Here is a 21956-nt window from a genome sequence, read left to right as displayed (position 1 = left end):
GCCTCTGCTTTGCCTTTTTTCTTTTCCATTGCAACACAATTAACCTTTTCATTAGAAGAGCTCTGTTCCAAATAAGCAAACTTCTCAATGTGTATTACTGAGCCATTTCAAGTTGTCTCTTGGTTTGAAACAAAACATCTTTGTTCCAGCCATGCATGACATTTGGAGACCTATTTATACAATGTGTCAGCTCCATTTGTTTTCCTCATCCTGATATTTTCCTCTGTATTTTTATTTAGCCATCCAGATTGCAATGAACGGGGTTGGTTCTGGTGTCCTCCTGTGCTTCCCCAGACTGAGGCACTGGCTGCCTTTGTCTTTCTCCACTTTTGTGGGTAGAGGTGAAACAACCCAAAATCAGACACAGCTCTGCCTACTTCATCCTCCTTGTACTGAGTCCAGCAGCAGAAGGCTGCTGTGGGATGGAGAGATGGCAGAAGGACCTGCTGTGATGACAGCTTCTCTCCTAAGTCCTGCTTGTGGGAAGCACAGGGCTGCAATCCCTTCTGCTGCAGGGGTCTCACTGAGGGACAGACTTCCAAGCTGCATCAGTAAATAAGCCCTCCTTGCAAAACGCCTGCCTTTTCCTTAGACAGCCATAGTTTGTCCTAAGTCTCTAGCCAGTCATTCTTGTTTGGCAGCACTACGCTAACCGATACAAGAAAATTCAACACAAAATTGAAAAAGGAAAAAAAAAATCAAGATATTGGGTAGTAAAGCTTTTAACACCCTGATTTTCAGTAAGTGTAAATAGTTATGATGCTTGCCTCATCCTCTCCCTTTTAAAAATTTTATCTATCTTGGGATATGTCTTATCTTCAAGAAGTGATCCAGGATAGTGCTATGTCTGCTACTCAAGCAGTAACATAATGTCTAGCCCAGAACTGGCTCTTCCTAGGTACAAATGAAAATCTAAGTCCTTTCTTGAAATCATTTACACAACCTGCCAGATGAAGGTTTCAAACTGCTTTAACACATACAGGGTGTCAGCAAACTACTTCAAGCCTCACTTTAACCAGGAAAGGAGCCTGCAGACGCCAGCCTAGCAGTGGTAAGCCTGGCTCTTGCAGCAGCAGAGCCTCTTTAGTTCTCTCCAAATTGTCTTCACCAGGAAGGCTGGGGATGGAGGATGAAACGGCTCCATGCAAGCAACACTGCTCCTGCCAGCTGGCCCACTCAGATACTGATAGGACCAAGAAAGGCATCTGCATTGACCTTCTGCTTCCCCATCCCTGTAACAGCAGGCAGAAGGGCTGTAAGAACAGAGATTAAACTTCGGAGCACCTCACAGCTGTGTCTGACATAGACACTCCCTCCGACTCTTGGGAAAGTGCACAATCTCCTCTGAATGTGGAACTGCAGGTCATTCCCACGCCAAACACTGAATGTGTCCAGCTTTTGCATGTGATGGATGGGCTTGTGCTGCAAGAGGTGGAGGCAGCGGCACGTGAGGAGGAATGCCTTCAGTGGTGTGCGCTTCCAAAGCCGGGCCTGCAAGCTCTGCTGTGTGCTCCAGCAGCTGGGGCAGGGCTGCGTGCAGGGTCCCCGCCAGCACAAATGAAACCAAGGCATCCATATGCTGTGCATTAGCAGTGTTTGATCTCCTGCACTCTGGCTCGCCGTCAGACGCTCCCTCTTCCTCTCTGCAGCAGAATGGAGTGCGGCGGTGAAACCTGTGAGTCTGCATGTGTTTATGGGCCCTGTGATGGGAACTGCAAAGCTTAACACGAAACAGTTGAGAAAATGTTGCTGGCCACAGCCAGAAAACCTGTCCTCATCTGTTCCATAATCACAGTGGAAAAGAAAATTCCTTGAGTTTTATTTTCCTGTTTGAAGATGAAAAAAAAAGGACAAAGTAGACGGAATTTAGTCCAACTGGTGTGACACCTGGATTAGAAAAGCAAAATGCAATCTCCTCTGAGTGCAGGAATTGTGGCCATGAGTGGCCAAGGCTACACGGACAAGGCGCAGCTTCAGTAACCCCAGGCTTGAAGCCTGCCCCTGTGTAGACTACTGTCACTGTTCACCATGCATTTTCAAGTCAGTTATTGCAGTGACTCAGTTATGTTTCACTAAGAAGCTACAGACACCTCTGATCCCCATTAAAGGTGTTGGTGAGACAGGAAAGGAGGGCTTCACTCCATGGAGGATTTTCTGGCCCCACAGCATTGTCTCATGCAGACTGGGAAACTGGACAACACTGTAACTTGGAAACTGTATGGTGGGGAAGCACAAACAACAACCATGTAACAATAGAAATGAATTTTATTTTGTAAAAAGTTATAAAATGAATATTGTACAAAAATAAAGTCTGTAGAGAACTTTGGTTGATTAACACAAATGACTGAGACATATAATTGCAGGTGAAGTAAAAAAATCCAGAGAAGCACACTCCTGTCTTCAGTAAGGTCTAAAAACTAAAAAAAAAAACCAACCAAAAACCTAAAAAAAAAAATCACAAACTTTACCCTTTTGTATTTTGAACATAGAGATTTGCTTTGGTTGCAGCCCCTTCAAGCTGCACAGAAAATGCTTTGAGGCAAGTTTTCACCAGCTGGGGCAGGAGAAGGCTCAGCCCTGAGCGCTGTCGCCGATCAGCTCCGGCAGCGCAGCTGAGCCTCGGTGCCCGGCAGGCGCTTGGTGCCACCTCGTGCCACCGTGGGGGTGTCGCCGCCCCCGAGCGGCGCGGAGGGGCTGGCCGTGTCCCCGTGGCAGTGTGAGAACAGACCCTGCGGCTGGTTCTCCAGGTCTATCCGCCCGGGAAAGCGGCGGAAGCCGGGGATGGGTTAGATGCCATGCACCTGGAACACCTTTCTATGCCTGGTCTGGACCTTCTTGACCTCTAGACCCTTCTGCAGTGGTGCCCCAAGGGGCCCAGGGCAAAATGAGTATGGAGAGCCATTACATGCGTGAGATAAAAGGCTGGACCATGGTTTTCAATAAGGAATTTTTTTTCGTGTTGCTTTTGTGGGAGTTGATGCTTCACTGGTTGTCAGGCATGTCTAGTGACCTGCACTCCTGCTCTTTTGGGAAAAATGTCTCCAGAATGAGAGCTTGTGTTAGCGGTCACGTACAAACAGCTTTGCTGTGCAACCTCCCTCCTCCTAAGGAAACTTGGACTGTTCTGCTGCATGGGTATGATCCTGTAATGTTTCAGCAAATTATACAAAACACTCTGGTTATTTAACACAACTGTTTACTTGCAGGCTATATTAAATCCAGGGCTAACAACTAGTAAGAGGGATTTAACCTCTTCTATACGGAAGTATGGAAGGAAAAGCTTAAATAAATATAACTAGAAATTATAAGGCTAAATGTGATTATTTTCCATTTGTCAATAGTTATATGAGGTCAGTTGGCATAAAGTGTGAGAAAAAAATGTGGCTACATTTAAAATATGACTAAAATTAGTTTTTCTAACAAATTGCTAATGTTGAGCCAAGTCCTGCGACCCTCACTCATCCAGAGCCATTGCTGCTCCTGCACATGTATGACTGCAGTAATTTTCAAAAGGCTTAGTGACAGGAATAAGGACTGCAGGCTTCAGCGCTACCTTTTGTGAACATAATTAAGATTTTGTTTAAAAGAAAAAAAGGTAAAGTAAGTGATTTTTTGCATTCAAGTTAACACCTTCAATCAAAAGCATGGACCGTTGTTCCCAACGTCTTTGTCTCTCTATATCCCCAAGTGCCATCTACTTTGGCACCTTTGAAAGACACTTTAATAAATAAGGAGACTCATTACTGAACTGTAATAAATAACAATAACTTAATCTCAATAAATATCTTCTGTATACTTATGTCTCTGAAGGGATGCATTGCATCAAGTAGTCTCTCTCAATCACAATGACCAAATAGAAATGTAGTTATGCAAGTGATGTTAGTCCTTTGTAAACCTAAAGAAACGCATTTTGTGTAGGCTGGGCTTGTTATTTCTCTTACTATACTAGGAAGAAGTGCTTAAAAACTCAACTTGTTTTCACAGGTATCAGAAGAACAAAATCCTGCACTCAATTTGAAGAAACAAAAGATGGAAATAACCAAACTTAGCCAGTAAGAGGAACTGGTTTGCTTCATAAGAACTTGAGCCTGGTCATTTTGATATTTGCCCAATATCATCTTACTTACAGGGGTAATCTTATAGCTTAGGAGTTGTCCTAAGCACTCAGGAACTGCCCTCCAGTGAGCAGTAGCACAATGTGTCTTTCAGTAGAGCTGAGGGCACAGGGGATTAGTAAGGGACTCCTAAGCTACTTCTTAGCTAAGCTTCTTGGTATAACTGGTATATCATGGCATAACTACAACACAGCGTGGTATGGCAGGGTTGTGTTTTTAAGCACGTTCCTCATGGACTGAGTCTCACTGATGGTGGATTGAGTCAAACAGGAAAGGTAGCGTGCACATCATCCATCCATCGTCATCTCCACCTGAGCTTTTATCTAAATCCCCATAGGACGCCAGAAGTCTCCATCCTTCTACTCTGCCGCATGCCTCCTTATCCCCAGGCTCTCATGGCTCCTTAGTCTGTGTTCTTGGTCCTTTTTCCTCCACCTGGAGCAGACACTTCCCTGGGAACCTTGGTCCCTCTCTTTGCAGCATAGCAGGAATGGAAAACTGTGCCGCCTCGACATGCAGCCGTCAGACGCATCCACACCTTTTTGCGGAATGTTTTTTCAGTATGTGGTAAACCAGGTTATCATCCAAAAAGGACAGGTCGTCATCAAAGGCTGTGGGTCTGCAACAGGCTTGCCTCACTTTGTCAGTGACCAGTTTTTTCTTTCTGGTTAAGTTTTTTAAAATTTTGTCATAGGTGGTCTCAGCTGCGTCACAAGATCCACTGCAATACCGGAAAATTAGCTCTTCTTTGGTTTCATATCCCAAATCCAAGTCGGTCACATTTAAATGTATTTCTGTTAAGACACATCCTCGATTTTTGCCCTTTTGATTCCTCCTTCCTTTTCTGTTGGAATTCTCTATGTTTGTGGCTGCATTTTGACGGTTTCTCTCCCGCCTAGAAAAAATCGGAGTCTGTTTATCTGGTGACCTCCTCAGTCTTTTAATAGTGGCTTGAATAAAGTCCACTACCTCATCAAACTGATCAGGATAATCCTCTGGCATATTAGCTGTTTGGGAAAGAGAGAAAAGGCTTTGTCACACATCAGTTATCACAAAGTTTATCCATTCACAACTCAAAAATATTATGCACATGCAAGCTTTTGTGCCCATCACTTCAGAACACATGCCCAGACCCTCAGAAATCAAGGAGAATTTGGAATGGTTTAGGTCATCACAGAAATTCATTTGGGGAAAGATAAATGAGACGTATTTGTATTTCTGTGTGTGTCTGCTGATGCTTGGTAGTGTTTCAGCACATCTTTTAACACTGAATGAGCCCTGTGGAAATAGAGGGAAGGAAAAACATATCATGGTATGAATATTAGTTAAGAGGTGGATGAAGCCACCAGTAAAGAGGTTTTACAGACTCTTCCCAGCAAAGTAGCAACAGGAAGAGTTTTCTTTAAAGCAATTTTTCCATTATAGTTGTTAATTATTTTCTTTTCACACCAGCAGCGGTTAGTATTGCCAAAGCCACCTGTCAATAAGGTTTTTGGGCATGACAGAAGGAGGATTTCCTGGGGTACCAGACTGAGATATTATTCCTGGATGAATGCCTGGGTTTTTACTGCTTCTAGGGGATAATTATTTTCATAGCTTTTGAATAATTTCTCATGTAAGTGTTTTGTATCACAAGATGCTGATCACACTGAGTAAAAATAGGTCAGAATAGTAGTATTATGTTAATTTTTTAGGGAAATGTTATGAATACATTTTCTTTTTATGAAAATTTAATTTTTATTCTATTTAATTTATCACTTGGTATATCATTGATGAATTATTCAAGTAAATTGTACTATGAAGTCAATGAAATGTTTCGATACTAGCAGAATGAACCTCTTCAGGAAGGGTGAAATTAAATGTATTCTGAAATGCTTATAAATTTTGCCATTTCATCATGATTTGGGAAAAAAAAAAAAAAAAAGCATTGAGCTCCCTAATCTTCCCATGGACTAAATCCCTCAAAATTACCTGCTTTAGTGAATTCAGAGAACTAAGGGAGGGCCAGACTGCCAGGACTCTGTGTGGATGCCCTTACCTTGCATTATTAATGACCACATCTTAAACTATATTGCAATATCGAGATCTTTTTTTCAGATTTATTGCCCCAAAAATTGAGACTTCTTCCTTTCAAGTAAGTCCTTAGAGAATGCTCCTTTCTGCACTTAACTCCTAAAACCCAACACGCAACAGACCGTGTCACACTGGTCTTGCATATATAGGAATATCCATCTCCAATACTCCTACAAATACTGCAGGAACACCAAAGATTGGGAGAGGCAATATCCAGTGCAGTGCACCTGGTCAGGAGCTGGTACCTACACAAAGGCTCCCACTCAGAGAGGTGCTGAGATTGGAATGGCTCCTCAGGCAAAGGCTCAGCATTTCCACTTACTCCATTCCATTGCTTCCACTTCCATTTACTCACATTTCCCTGATGAGCACAGCAAGACAGGAATCCCAATGGGTGACCTGAGCACAGGTACCCAGCTCAGACAGGGTAGCACTGACTCTGTTAACAGGAGGCAGGAAGGCATGAGGCTGCCCCCACTACCTAGCAAAAGTGCACCCTCATATCCTCAGTAGAAGCACCAAATACAGAGGAGATGGGGGGCAGCAGGATCCTAACTCTGCCAGTGCAAAAACCTGCTGGAACAGAGAGCATCTGCACATGATCAGGAATGGGACTGCTGCCTGAAGTAGCCACATCCTAGAGGCCTCCATCCATCAATAGTGAGGGATCAGAGGTATGTGTTTTCTGTTGGATGTATCCAGCAAAATAGTTTATACTGGTAAAGGAGTAATGGAGGCTGGAAACCTTGTACCTCCATGTAATGAGGGTGATACAAGGCAAACAGGGTGCTATAAACTGTAGAGTTTGAAACTGAAAAAGGTGAATTACACTTTGTTTTATCCATGCTAAAAACAACAATCCCAGAGAGCAGTGTTCATGTTCAAAGACACAAGGGAGGGATGGCTGCTATCTATACAGCTATGTGGAACCTGAACAAGGCAGGACCCAGCTCCATATCTCTGCAACATCAGTGGTAAATACACTTTTCTTGCATTCCTCTATCTCTGCAGCAGGTAACAAATACACACTGTGAGGGGAGTTGCTTGGATGGATGTGTCCCCTGGATGCACCAACCAGCTCCTTTGCTGAACAGGCTGGTCTGCCTACTCTGTACAAGTATTGCCCAACCGAGCAAGAACCAGGTCCCGGCAATAGGTGGGCTATGTTCCCTTTAAGCAACAAGGGCTAGACATCTTTCTAGACTCAGTTAAAAAAGATGACCCACATGGAGCTCACATAACCCCCATTGCTGAAGTACAAATTTGGCCTTGACACAGATACAGATGGAAAGTAGCTGGCAGAAGGCAATTATTGCTCGAGTCTGAGTAGTTTCTAGATTTCCTACACACAAACTAGTTTTCTTAGTCTGTAACCAAATTAGAGAAGGATGTAGCCCTGAGGAGATGGCTCTAGAAGTGCCCTTCACACTCTTAAACTCCAACTGCCCTCCTCTTATACAACTGTGACTACCCAAGCCCACACCTCTTTCACGTATTCTTTAGCACAACCTTTCTACCAACAGTATGATGCAAGGAGACCTTGGCTATGGAGAGTGAAACACAACTGTAGGGAAACATACGAGGGCTTAACAAAATTAGTGCAGTGATCAACCATCAGGAAGGGGACAAGAGACAGCTACAGCAAAACCCAACCTATATGTAGAGGTTATTGTTTGCAACATTCAGCCTTATGCTTATCTCGAGCCTGGCACGCTGACAGGGTAGTGAGAGCTCCCTCTCCCAAGAAGGGAGAAACAAAACTATGGATTAACTGAAGAGATAATCCAGCTCGGCACATCACTTGTAAATGGCTTGCAATTGAGGGGCAAAAATACCACCTAGCCCTGTGAGAGTGCCATAGGCAGGAGTGTACTTTGGCTAAATACCAATGAGACAGCTACGGGGTTCAAGCACTGTTCTGGCAACTATATCCTGGAGGGTAGTAGATAGGAGGAGGGCAGACCCATGTGGTGAACTGTGTTCCTGATAAAAGTGCACACTGAGATCCATCCTGGTTCATGTGTGATTCCTACCCCAGCTGCACCAAGGGAGGTGATGCCACTGAGAGCTTTCTGCACTGCGAGTGGCCTGTGATATTTCAGGTTGAGGAAACTAAATGCCACTAAAGAGCCCCACGCAATGCTGGTGACACAGACGTGCACTGTCAACCCTGCAGAAGGTGTGAGCAGTAGGGCAAAAAGTAGATCAAATAATCAACCCAACAGCATTCAACTAGAGAAATCCTACCTGCACACACAGACAAGCTGCACCCAGAAAATGGGGTCACTGGCAGCAAGACTGGTCCTGCTAATGTCATTAAGGCTCTAACATGAACTGTTCAAGAAGTGTTCCGAGTGCCTAATGGAGCTGAGGATCCCTGCTCTGCTCATGCCCTACTGCAACACCAGGATATATTTTGGAGACTCACTGGGAGGAATGCCAGTACTATTAGTAAGATGAATTCCAATTTCCTGCCTCCAGTGTGGACTTTCTCTTCAGTCCAGGGAACTGGAAACCATCCCATGCAGGTATCCAAATCTACCAGTAAGACTCCTGCAGTGGCCCCCAATATTTGGAGATTACATCACTGAAGGAGACAAAAGGCCTGTGGGTGATAAAAGAAAACTGGTGGAAACAGTGGGCACAGAGCTCCCCTTGAGAAAATGTGCAGGTCATCCTGGTCACTGTCCGCCCACCTAAAATTCATGTGCTGGTACAGGCTATATAGGTACATCAAATCAACACAGTGCAGCTGCATTTCTGGGCTACTCAGTGAGACCTTGCAAGTTTCTGTAAGCAGCACTCTCCTCTGCCTGTGGAGCCTCAAACTGGCTGTGAGCAATGCACCAATGCTCTTTTGGCAGCTTCAACGCAGTGCCAAGGTACCCCAGGTTTGCTTCCATAATTTAACAGTCTTGGCAACAGCTCCAATCTCTGCAATCAGATAATTTTCTACTGCTTAATAAATCAGTCATCAGTGTGACTACAAGCAGTCACTGGGAATGGGTCACAGGGGTCTGGAAGAAAGATTGACAACCAGGAGTGGAGGGAGACTTGTCCTAGCCCCGTGCTGAGGTGACAGCCATGGCTCTGTAGGGATATTCAGCTTTCCAACAAGCATGGGTGTGGAGACCTAAAACCTGAAACAAAACTCTGTGAAGAACTGCTGAAATGGGACCCAGAGCAATCCAGTGGAAACACCAGCACTGACACCAGGCACGATGGGTTGAAACCAGAGGTAAATGCTGAGGAAGCTTCCATCAGACATCATACATGGATAAGCAATAACCTCTGTGACTAAACTCCGTAAAAGGCTAACAGACAGAAGGGAAGGTGGAGAAGACTGACTGCAGGATGTCCCCATCCTGATGGGCACGTGGTAGATGTGCTCCAGGGATGCTGAGACCTCTCTGCACCACAGACATCACACCCTGTGCACTTGTTTGGTCTGTGCAGTGTTTTAAGTTCTGCTGGGGGCAGTGGGGGTACTGAGCAGAGCTGTGACCAGGGAACATCAGCGCACTCATAGGGGCTGCCTTAGTGAGCAGCCATGGTTTGTAAGCTGAATAAAGCTTTTTGGTAGAGCTTTTTGTTACCCTTCTGTTTAAAAAATGTTTATAGTCTCACAGCATCTTAGCTTCTCTCACACTGCACACACTGCGCTGACTTGACTGTGCAGCAGTTTGCTGGGGGGGTTTCACACCCCTGCAAGGAGCAGATACACATTCTGCATATGTGTGTATGTGTGCTCCATTTACACATACACACGTACAAACACAACTAATTATACACACACACACGCACACATTTTTTCAAAACAAACTAGTTTACTGACAACACTTGCCTTCTGCCGGAAAAGCTGAGAGAACAAACACATGACAGATGCCTGTCATGTTGTGCAATGTGCCAGCAGAAAATGATGGGATAATGGCATTAAAGCAGCAAAGATCTCTGAGGAGTAGTCCCCAGTCTCAAGCTCTGGGGTGTGAAGGAATTAAAATTTAAAAACTGATCTTGGACACTGTCTGCCCCTTTTTTTGAAAGCTATCTAGGACAGGACAGGATGGGACAGGATAGGATAGGACAGCCAGAGCAGCATAATACAGGTTTGCAAAAGTTGTCTTGCCTGTGTGATGCACCTCAAAACATGTGTTTCCCAAAGGAAAGGAATGCATGTCCTACAAAAGTAAAATCCTCCCTTCGGGAACACAGGGTCTTGCTCAGAGGGTGGGAGAAAGGCTCACAGACCCCTCTGGTTGGGTGCGATGGGCTGAGCCCCACCACTTAAACCATGGTGCCACAGACTGGTGTGAAGTCATGAGGTTTTGTTTGGGTTTTATGTCACAGTTCTCAAAGCTGTTTCCTGACTGCCCAGCTCCCTGAGGAAGTCCCTTGGAGGCAGCCTGTGTGCAGGCACCTGCAGGTGTTTATGCACCATCCCTGCCTGGTGTCCCTGAAGCAGGAGCCTGGGGATGCAGCAGGGCCTGTGGGAGCTGTATCCACCACCTGTGTCCTGCTGTGCTCAGCTCACTCTCCTGCAGCTCCTTTCCACGCTCCCTCTTTCAGTACCATGTCACCCAGGCAGGAACAGGCAGAGCCTTTTCCTATGGCTGCAAAAAGAGCACGAGACTGTTGGGTATTGATGGCAGTCCATGTGCTACTGTGCCTCTGAGCACCCTCTCTGTATCCTTGTCCAGCTGAGCAAGGGCTCTTGATTTGTGAAGATTTTCTCACGTAACCAGAAAAATTAATAAAAAAGCGAAGAAAGAAAGAAAGAAAGAAAGAAAGAAAGAAAGAAAGAAAGAAAGAAAGAAAGAAAGAAAGAAAGAAAGAAAGAGAAAGAAAAAGAAAGAAAGAAAGAAAGAAAGAAAGAAAGAAAGAAAGAAAGAAAGAAAAAGAAAGAAAGAAAGAAAGAAAGAAAAAGAAAGAAAGAAAGAAAGAAAGAAAGAAAGAAAGAAAGAAAGAAAGAAAGAAAGAAAGAAAGAAAGAAAGAAAGAAAGAAAGAAAGAAAGAAAGAAAAAGAAATGTCACAAGACTCATGCAAATAGGAATCTAGCAGAGTGATCAGGCTGGGGGCACAGCTGGTGAACACCTTCAACAGAGTGAGACTCACTTAAAATACTAATTTAAAAACCAAACCAACCAAACAACCAAAAACCAAAAAAACCCCCTAAAACCAAACACAAGAATATTTGCCTCATCTGCTTGCTGTTTGCAAGCTGTTTGCTTGTTTCCTAAACACTTAGGGCACAGTCAGATCATAGCTTTGACCCAGACTCCCAGGTTTGGAACATCCTTCTATAATGCAGACTGAAATTCTTGCCTCACTGACGTTCTCTGGAACCTGAAGCTTTGATCTGCCTGTCCCCAAGCACAGTCTCTGTCCCCTGGGCACAGGCAGAGCTGGCAGCACACACGAGGGAAGGGTCCTGCAGCCGAACAGCCACGGCACTCCCCATCAGCCTGGGGGAAATCCAGCCCTCAGTTCTGCTCTGGGAGTGCAGGGAAATGTGCCTTCCTGCGGGCATCCTCCCCACTGCAACCTGCCCTTGCCTTTTTATTTCATTAGAGACAGCATGTGACACCAGGACTGGGATCTGGTCCCTGTGCTTCTTAGAAGGATAAAGTGTTCTGATAGACTTCTACATGAAACAGGTCTAAATGGAAACTCACACCAAATGCATCCCATTATCAAAAAACCAGTCTCCATTAAGTAAAAACGCACAATTTATTTCTATCTGTTCAAATGTGATCACAATTACATTTAAAAAATCTATTAATTTGATTTTGCTATCAACAGATGCATTTTAAAGCTGAATAGTCCCCTGTGTGCAATGGCAGCAACCTAGCATGATAAAGCAAGAAATCCTCAGCTGGTACCTGATTACAAACTGATGGTTTGGATCTTCAGTTTTTGAGACAAACATCCAGTTTCTTCTTTTGATACCTGGGTATGGATTTAAAAGACTAACTACAGTCTCTTCTAACCATGCTCTCTCTCATGGCATACAAGAAAATGTTAAACCTTGCATATTGCAGAAGAATGATTTATAAAGGTGAGTTTTCCCTTTTTTTTTCAGCCTCATAAAACTGCCACATTATTTGGCATTTTACAAACCCTGAGCTGAAGTGATGTAACAGAAGTCACAAAAGGTATATTAAACAATATAAAATTAGGTTTTGCTTTTAGATTGCAGTTTTTATGCCTGCTTTTGTGACAGTGTATAGCTATCACATAAAAACATTAGACCAAACACTTAACTGAATTATTTAACTTGAGAATTAGAGAAGTTCAAACAACAGGATCAGACCCTGAAGGATGATTTCAAAGTTCTAGGGATTTAGTCCAGCTCATTGTAATGGTAAGGAATATTTTGAAAATGTAGATCCAGATCTGCATTAGGATTAAATGGCCCCTTTTCAAAAACAGTTCTGGTATTTAATCTGGGACTTTCATAATCGAACCAAATCAATCAAATAAAAAAAGATTACTTGAATTCATAATAATGATTTAATTTTTTAAAAAATATTTAGCTTGCTTTGCAGTATTGTTTTCAGGTGCTTATTATAGAGGACATGGCCTGTCTGAACACAGAATGCCTCCATCTCACACCACAGAGATGTATTTTAGGAGAGATTTGAAGCAATTTTTTTGTTGAAGTGCAACCTTATTCAGATTAAAAATACTAATGTGATGATCATTCTGCTTTACAAACTGAGAAAGGAGCAACTGTGGTGGGGATAAAACATTTGTTTTATTGAAAATGAAATATTTGGTATAAAAAGACAATATTATATGAACACATCTAAGTGAAGGTAGGTGTTAAAAATAGTATGCTGAAACATTTTTGGTATTTAAACAATTAAAATACCACCTCTCTGAGGCATGACTTTGCTTTCATGCCTTGCCTGAAAATCCATGGGACCAAGAGTGAAATGGAAACTCATTGGTTGCATGCATTAGGAAATAGAGCATCAAACAAACCAGGGTCAGCTCATCCTTAAATGTTTAATAGAGTTCTGTATTACCTCACTCCCAGCCCATGCTGTGGCTCCCCTCAGACTCAGAAATGGAGCCTCTCCCCGGTGGCACTTGTCTCTCATCAAGGCAAGTGCTAAATAACCTGGTGGGTGATGCCAGGGCCACTCACACCAATAAGGTACAATGAGACAATGCTGGTAAAAGGCACAGGATTGACCTTCCTGGTGTTCTTGCTCCTGATGGAGCAGTCAATTCTGTGTTTGTAGCTCACTACCTAACCCTGCAGCTTCCCACGTGTCCATCATAATGACAATTCCACAGATTTGTCTGTGGATTTGAGTCCTTTGTACAGAGTCCTTTGTATTTTCACTCTGCCATGCTCAGCAATGCCTCCCTTCCTGTACTCTGCTTGCGTCCTTGCAGGCAGAAATGCTGGTTCTCAACAGAGGCAGAAAGTGGGGAGACAATGGGACCACCGCAGCTGCTGCCAGTGTGGGAAGGCCCTGAGCACAGGGGGAAACAGCCAGGTCAGATGGACTGTGTGAGGCAGGGGAAGCCATGAGCTGACCTGCTCAGATGGACTGTGTGAGGCAGGGGAAGCCAGGAGCTGACCTGCTCAGATGGACTGTGTGAGGCAGGGGAAGCCAGGAGCTGACCTGCTCACGGGAGTTTGTTGTTCCTCACCTGGTCCAGGTTGCTCACAGTGCCCAGTGCTGGGCTGCCCTCCTTTGCTCACCCCCACCTCTGCCTCTCTGGGGTGGGCAGAGGAACACCTCATCCAGCAGTCAGGCAGCAGAGGAGCAACAGGAGGACGTAATCTTGCCTCTGGCACAGAGCTTTGGATCACCAGCTCTGAGCACCACAGAGCAGTCGGCATTTCAGCAGCTGCACCTGAGATTTTGTGGCATCTCCTGCAGATGCTGCCAGGAGCCCATATGTGCTAGGACCTTATCCTAAGGGATGTGAGCACCCTCAGAGCATCCCTGCATCAGAAGTTACAGCACAAGAGTGTAAAAGAGGAAGATAGAAAAAGTGTCAGTATCCTGCCTGAAGCTACCGACCAAGTAGGAGCCAAACATAAAGGCAAGACACATACCTGTTGACTCCTTCCTAGATCTGGTACCCTCCCACATCCATACCATGCTGAGTAAATACCCAGCTTCCCAGTAAAACCTAGGTTTACTCCCAATATTTTGTTAAGCTAGAACCTCAAATCCTGAGTATATATGAGGGAGACCCGAAACCTGCAACCTCTGTTAGCATGAACACATGCAGCCAGCTAATAGGCAAGCATGCAGGTTTTAATGGAGGAAATACTGGTGGTACTTTCTTCACCATCCCTGATGCAGAAATGATCCAGCCCAGCTCTGTTATGACATCAGTAGAAGCCCACAATGCTAACCCAGCCCCTCTTTAATAACAGTTCACTGAAGGGAAAGAGCACGCTTAAATCAATAACATCAGCTATTGCTAGAATGCCTGTGCTCTTATGCTGCATCTCCCTTTGGGTTTTAGAGGAACCCCAAGGAACAAAAACATGCAGCAAAGCAGGAAGAACAGACTCTAAAGGGACCCTAATCCAGTTTATTCCCTGTGGCCATAGACTGGCAGAGCAGTCTGTAGAAAATCTTGGCTGGTGTTTCTCTTGTGGCAATCTCTGCTGCTATCAGATGCGATCTGATCTATAAATAACACATGATCTTTCATTGTTGCCTTTCAATTGCCTGCATTTCAATGTGTCTACAAAAGGAACAATATGGAAGGTTTTAATATTGCTGGTTGAAAATTGTTATTGCTACAGAAATCAGTCCCTGGCTCTAGGGCAGGTGCATGTGCTCCACTGCAGAAGGGCTCTGCTGGGAAGTGTGGGGTGGCACTTTGCCAGATAGAGCTGGTGTGTGCTCAGAAGACCAAGGTCCTTCCTAACTGCTACACTGGGTGCTACATCCCTTCAGATATTTCCTAAGTAATGGCTGATTTTGCCAAAGAAATCACAAATGCTTTGGATGGAAGCAGAGATAGTCCAGCTGTTTGTACAGAGTTTATTCAAAGAGGATATGACCAGCTTGCCTCTAAAAGTGTGGCCACCAGAGAATTTTCGGCATATTGCTATAACACTGCCCAGCCACAGCACAGGAAAATAAATACATGGATTTCAGTGTTTGCTTATTTTGAAGAATAATCCTGTGCAGTAATCTTTAAAGTATTTGCACAAGTTCCAAAGACTTCAAAGAAATGTACCTGCAGGTTTCAGTCTAAGTGATGTATAATAGAGCCTAAACTTCTACTAGGTCATATGAGTGGCTTTATTCCTTAAAAAAATGCTGCTACATGAAATACCTCACAAAATTAATTTTAAGTCCTTGGTCTTAAAACATATTCTAACATACATTTTTTGTCATAACATTTTATTTGCAGCTGTGTTTTTGATCCTATTTTCTTTCTTCTCTTTGCAATCATGATTGAAATTCCAAGAACAACTGAAATCTTTCCTGTGGTTCTCTTTACCAAAGGATATTTCTTGATCAGAAACTGAGCTGGTTTTGTAAAAAAATGACCACTCTGCAGTGCTAACCACTCTACCAGCACTAATGTGTCAGTGGCCTATTTAGATCTCAGATGATCCTGGACATGGTTATGCTGCAGTATTTTGTATTGCTTGTTTATTTCTACTTATTTGCACTTATTTCTTACTGCCTCAGAAATATGGGAATCCACAACAAATGTGGTTATGTAGGGTTTGGCCTATGTACTACAAGTTTTATGTTTCAATCTCTAGATAGTGGTGGGGGGAGGGATGAAAGCTGGGTATTTGCACTCGATGTTCACCTCTGAACACCTGCAATTGTGGCACGGTGGGACTTGATGACCCAAATGGCTTCTCAAAGCCTTTGTAACTTTAATTATTTTAAAACTGCTTTTTGCAGCACTAACCAGGAGCTAACCATACATTGTAATGTCTTTGCATAATTTACAAAGACATTACAACCTATCAGTCAGAGGATCTTCTACTGGTGGACAAACAATGACTCCTCCACTGAATTCAGTGACAGTCTAGTGAATATTTAACACAACCAAATTCTTCAGGTTTTCAAGGAATGTTATGAAGCTCTGCAAATCCTGAACATGGATATTTCTAAAATATACTGAAGAGTCTAATGAAAGATAACAAAGAAAAATATGTGCAGGTATGTTATCTGTCAATAAACACCTGCAAAACATCCAACAGCATCCACAGTTTCACTGGCAATCTTTTGAGGTCCCTAAATTGAAAAGCAGCAAAGAACTAACACTTTCAGCAAAGGATAACTCAAAATGAGAAATAGAACTTTATTATCCTGCAATTCAGAACTTTTTTTTCCTTAAGTCACAGAGTGCTCTTCACTGGAGTATATTCAGCATTTATACCTGAGACTGCAGAGGAATTTGCTTTTAGGGCTACATGCCTGTGGATTTAGCCACATCTGACTGGTTTCTTTATTCTTCTAGAATTTTGCCCATGAATGGACCAAGCTGAATGCTTGGGGTTTCTGAAAGCCTAGATAATCTGGGTGTCCCTGTGCAAACAAACTTTAGGACATGCATACACGTGCTGGCTGTGCTGGATGCACGGGCTGAGCTGGGCACACACAGATCAGATGGCACAGGGTGGCACCTGCTCGGGGTGGCTGATGCCTCCCTGATGGGTTTACTGTGCAGGGCAGGTTACCCCTGCAGCTCCTGGGTGTCTGCGTGTAAAGCACACACGCCACACCATAGGTGTGCTGAGCAGGAAAGCCCAGGCAGGAACATGAGAGCTGCAGTTTGTGACATTGAATGGGCCTAATAAATATTGTAGGGAAGGAAATGCATTCAGCTGAAAGCATAATTAAATACTGGTTTTGACTTAAAGAGCCCTACAATACCACTGTTTTTTCTAGATACTTTCCATATTAATTAATAAAGTTGCAACTAAAACCAGTAGCTCAACATTAAATACACCTTCGAAGGAGTAAGAAGAATTTTTAACAGAGGTATAACACAAACACACACCATGATGTGTCACAGCATATACCAAAGGAGCTCCCACAGTGAATGACCATTCAGTAGCTATAGAGTAACCCAGATACCATGATGCAAAATCTATCTTTTCCTCTTACCAGGAGGGAAAATCCCATGGGGAGATGTTTCATTTAATTCTACCTGCTTACCACTAGCTCTTAGTAAAGGTTCTCACTTGATCAAGAGAATACCCATCATACCATGGATTTTAGGACACTCTAGTCCTCACGTACATGTTGATTATGTTCATCCAACAGCAAGCAGTTACAAGAAGTATTCACTGGTGACTGTGTATAATGCAAACAAGTGTCTGGCTCCCTCTGCACTGTCAAGCTTCTGAGGCTGCTGACTTAGTATTTAGTTTATAATAATGTGGTTTATATTTTTTCTACTTGCATTTGGTATTTAAGTTAATGGTGCTCTTCCTCCAGAGGATTGTAGCATAAGGGAAACAATGAAATAGTTACAAACTCTACATCTATTCTGGTTTTTGTGGGTGTGAAATAAGCTATTCCATGAATATTGATGCCAAAACACCTACAAATACTGGATTCATCTCCAGTGCACTGCATTTGTGGAGGATACTCCAGCCTCCAGTGCAATTAAAAATGCAGAAGATTGCAATTGCTAGCACCCTCTGGCATCTCTGATTACTACCCTGAACAGCAAAGGTCAGCACATTACACCTGATCAGCCCAGGAGGTTAGAACCCTGCCTGGAGCCTGAAATGAAGGGAGGTTTCAAGCCAGCCTGAAAGGGATGGGGTAACATCAGGTGACCTCAGAGTACTTTGCAGAGAAAGCAATCCCATCAAACAAGAACACAAAAAGGTGTCAAGGGCCTGGGAAACAGATGTGTTCCCCAGCAAGCTGTTTGGCCTGCCCTTAGGGCTGGACTTGATCTCACAATCCTGCTAAGCCCTAATGCAGGTGGTGTGTGGGAGACACAACTTCTCTGGAGTAAGAGTAATGGACCTTGGAGCAAATGGCTACAAAGGGATTGCTTTAGGGGACAGCAATGCACCTCTCTGAATGCACACAGCACCCAGGGCCCACACACTGCCCTACGCATGTGAGGCAACACAGGTGATGATGGTGCTCCCACCACTTTGTGAGCTGTCCCCTGCCAAAGCCCTTAGCAAAGCAGCTGACCAACAGCACCCACAGAGATGGGAATACATGGGAGCTGCAAGCACACCTCTGTGCTCGTGGCACATCGTGCCCTGATGGCAAGAGAAGCCTTCAAGTGGAAAGGGAAATGTACATGGTGTAGACACTGATTGCTCTTGTGTGCTTAGTTCTATGTCTTTGTTGTGCTGAAGGGTGCATGGCACCAGATTGTAAGCGGAGAGAACAAAGATGTCAAAGGGACTGATGGGGGTGACCTGAGCAAAGTGCTGCTGCAGCAGGAAGGCAGTGATGTGCCTGGGAAGGATCTGCCTCACAGCCTGTTTGCAGACTGTTTGCCAGACACTGCACATTTTTAAATCAACAAAGAGCATAAAAGTGCAGCAGAGTATTTCACTGCTCTCTTGCAGTCACCTTTCTGCAGGTCTCCCATGACTCATCTGACTTGGCTACATAGAGATTAATTTCTAACTTTCACACTCGGTTGTCGTGTTAACTGCTGCCCTACAAAGATCACAGGAACGCCCTGGGTTTCCCTCAATTTCTGATGTGAAGAACAGTACTGCTTCCTTTGCTCTTGCAGTCAGGCCCATTTGTTAGTGATACACAGAGTTAAAAAATCGAGACCAAACTATCAGCCCTTCCTCAAATGACTATCCTGGGCAATAACCGTCCACCCAGCTCTGCATGGCTAAGCCCATGTCTGTACCCTGGAAAAAGACATAATGTTGATACTGCCACAGCTCAGGTAAAACACAGGTTGTCTTTCTTCCTGCTTCCTGTGGATTTATACAATCCACAGGAAAGGAAAAAAAGAAGATGCAATGATGAGAAGTTTTGCATACTAGGAACTGAGAGAACCACAACTTCTGCCTATCCCCTTGAGCTGCTGTAGAGGAATCAGTTTACCAGGGACCATATTCCCAGAGGGCAGTTTCAAGATAAAAGCAGGCATTGTACAAATACAATCACTCTGGAAAGATGGAGCATTAATGCTCTCCCACCCTGAAGTTTATGCGAGAGCCACAAACTGACTCATGATGCCTTCCCCCTAATGTTCTTCTTGCACCAGCGCCTCCGCCAGCCTGTGCAGAGGGGAGCAGCACAGTGGCCTGCAAAGCTGATCACTGCCTTTTCCAGGACAGCACTTATCCACCACATGGCTTGCCATGGAGAAGAAGATCACCATGTGTGACAGCCCCATGATCCTGGCAGGCTGTAGCCCACTGAGGAAACACTTCTGGCCAACCTCCCTGTGTGGAGGGGCTGAAAGGATGTCAGGGTTGCCAGTCTGTGAGCAGCAGGAGCCCAGGCTGGGACACGCGGAGGCGGGAGCCCAGGCAAGATTCCAGCAGGGGGGAAACACTAGCAAGAGAAGGGAAGAGAGAAGACTAAACAGGCAAGGGCATAAATGTGTGTGTATGGAAGAGACGAGTGTTTGGGAGGGGTCAAAGTGAAGTCACAGCAAATGCTCGGTGCCTCCTCGCTGCGTTAGCCTGGCTGCTCCCAGAGAAACCAGAGTGTGACTGCCTGTGACTGGAGCTGTGCAGGCGCAGGGAAAGGACATGCCTCCAGAAAAGGAGATAGAAATGAATCCCAATTACTGGATACTGTCTGTATCCTGTAACGAGCTAAACAGAGAGGGGGATGAGCAAGGGCAAAAGAAGCAACCTTCAAACTGCGTCTGCGCCTTTGCTAAGCGAACGTCTCCACTATTCATGTGAGTATTCACTGCTTCTTACTGAGTCATATTACCTCTCTCTTTAGAAAGCCACCAGAGTTAACATAGCGCTCACATACCACTGTGAAAATCCTGTACCTGCTATTGTAGACACAGGACCTATTATTAGCAAAGCATTATTATCTGTCATTTAGATTGTAAACTGTCTTACTGTGAGCTAGCTCATGTGGATTGCTCTGCATCAGGCCCCTAACCCTGCCACAGCTACTCTTCTGTAAATTTCCATGTGGACACACTAATTTCGAGATCAGAATCCAAGGAGGATTTAATGAAGCTCAGCAGTACTCCAGGATGTGTACAGTGCCTCCCATCAAGGAGCCAAACCTCCATCGCGACTTGCGCCTACTACAGGCGGAGAATAATTGCATTGGCAGGTCTGAGCAGGGAGAGGAGGCTGAGGCGCTGCAGAAGGAGTTTCTGTGCTGCGAGGGGTGTGAGCCAGATCCTCCTCTCGGCTCCTCTGCATACAACAGACTTGCACCACCCACCTCCCCACGTTCCTCAACCAGAGGGATCCTAAGACTGCCAGGAAGGCAGGGCTGGAGTGGGCAGGGGGCATTGCAACTGCAATCGTCAACCCCCAGCTTTGGCGAGTGACTAAGCTTGGAGCTGCTCGAGCAAGACCAAAGCCAATGACACTGCATGTGGAGAAACAGGGGCACAAAACGGGAGGATCCTCTCCTCACCCTGATGCCTGAGCAAAGGGAAGCGAGTTTAGCAAGACAGACAGCAGTTGCTACAAAGGGGAATGTTTCTTACAGTCACTGTGCACAGCATAGGGAGGCAGCAGGCTGATGGGGGAGAGATCATCTTCAGGTCCCTCTACCACTGAAGGGGACCCCTTGGGAGGCGTCTTACCGGTGGGCAGGGGCAAGGTGGAGACCGTGTTGAGCAGCACCACGCAGACAGCCACAACATCCCATAACTTCATCTTAGATCTCCTTCCAACACGGGCCCCTGGCAGAAAGGAGAGGCAGGGTTAGCTCCCAGCTGCTCTGTTCCCCAGTCCTGCCCCAGCCCTGAGACAAAGCTGAGCAGTCTCGCACCCCAGATCACACTGGGTCACCCAGGCCAGGCCTGGATGGAACAACAACTGCTCCTCGTGCAGCCAGAGGAGTGGGGTGGGCTCTCCCCAGCCAGTGAGTGGTGTGGGAGAGGGAGGCACAGGATGGCCTCCAGTCCCTTTATGCCTGAGAAAGCTGCACTGGGGAAGGCAGGCATGCAGGCCCACAAGTCTGTCTGACAGGGAGTGTGACCATGGCCCTGTGCTCACTGGCAGGCAGGTCACCTTGTGCTTGTCCAGCACCTGGGCAGCACCAGGGCACTTGTTCTCAGGCTGGCCCGGGTAGGACTGGGCTCATCTGGGGTGCTGGTCTGTGCAGACTTGATGTGCTAGAAGCAAACCTTCCTTTCCCTTTCCCTCTCTTCCCCTTCCCCTCACCTCCTTCCCTTTTTTCTCTCTCTTATTCCCTTTCTTCTTCCCCCCACCCTTCCCTTCCACTATCCAGTCCTCCCTTTGCTCTTAATTTTTTCTCTCCTTTTTCCTTTCATCTTCACTTGCCACCTTTTTTCCTTATACACCTCCTTTTCCCCATTCTGTCCTCTCTCCCTATTGTCTTCCTCTCTTCTTCCTATTTCTCTTCCCCCTTACTTCAAGATTTCCTTTTTTCCTTCCACTTTCATTTTTCCTTTCCTCTTTGTTTCCATCTCCCTTTAATTTTCCTCTTCCCATTTCCCACTCCTTGTATTCTTCTCCTCCCCTAGTCTTTCTTTCATTCTCTCTTTCTTTCTTTTTTTTTCACCGATCCTCTTTCTTTTCCCTTCTTCCCTTCCCTTCCCTTGTGTCTTTTCCTTTTCTTCTCCTCGTTCTCCAGCCG

The 21956-nt window shown here is 45.0% G+C and overlaps 1 protein-coding gene across 2 annotated transcripts; it reads right to left on the bottom strand.

Annotated features, from left to right (window-relative positions):
- Positions 1-2807: 2807 nt before the first annotated feature.
- GDNF (glial cell derived neurotrophic factor) lies at positions 2808-21010 on the bottom strand. Of its 2 annotated transcripts, none has more exons than XM_054283577.1 (2): positions 20839-21010; positions 2808-5122 (listed from the first exon to the last, which is right to left on the bottom strand). In XM_054283577.1, the coding sequence occupies exons 1-2, from the start codon at positions 21008-21010 to the stop codon at positions 4638-4640; spliced, it is 657 nt and encodes a 218-aa protein (XP_054139552.1). In that variant the 3' UTR covers positions 2808-4637. The 2 variants fall into 2 exon arrangements, with proteins under 2 accessions (XP_054139552.1, XP_054139553.1); XM_054283578.1 differs by having other exon boundaries at positions 20938-21010.
- Between the last annotated feature and the right edge of the window lie 946 nt (positions 21011-21956).

Source organism: Melozone crissalis, unplaced genomic scaffold (genome assembly GCF_028551555.1).
Source record: "Melozone crissalis strain CALT ecotype California unplaced genomic scaffold, PUWL_Pcris_2 ptg000036l_1, whole genome shotgun sequence".
Classification (NCBI taxonomy): Eukaryota; Metazoa; Chordata; class Aves; order Passeriformes; family Passerellidae; genus Melozone; species Melozone crissalis.
The sequence above is the reverse complement of the archived record's forward strand: the minus strand, read 5'-3'. Positions and strand labels throughout refer to the sequence as shown.

Coding starts and splice junctions, on each gene's coding strand:
- GDNF (XM_054283577.1), bottom strand. CDS start 21,010: ATGAAGTTATGGGATGTTGTGGCTGTCTGCGTGGTGCTGCTCAACACG. Junction 5,123..20,838: donor CTATGCTGTGCACAGTGACT/GTAAGAAACATT, acceptor TTTCCCAAACAG/CTAATATGCCAGAGGATTAT.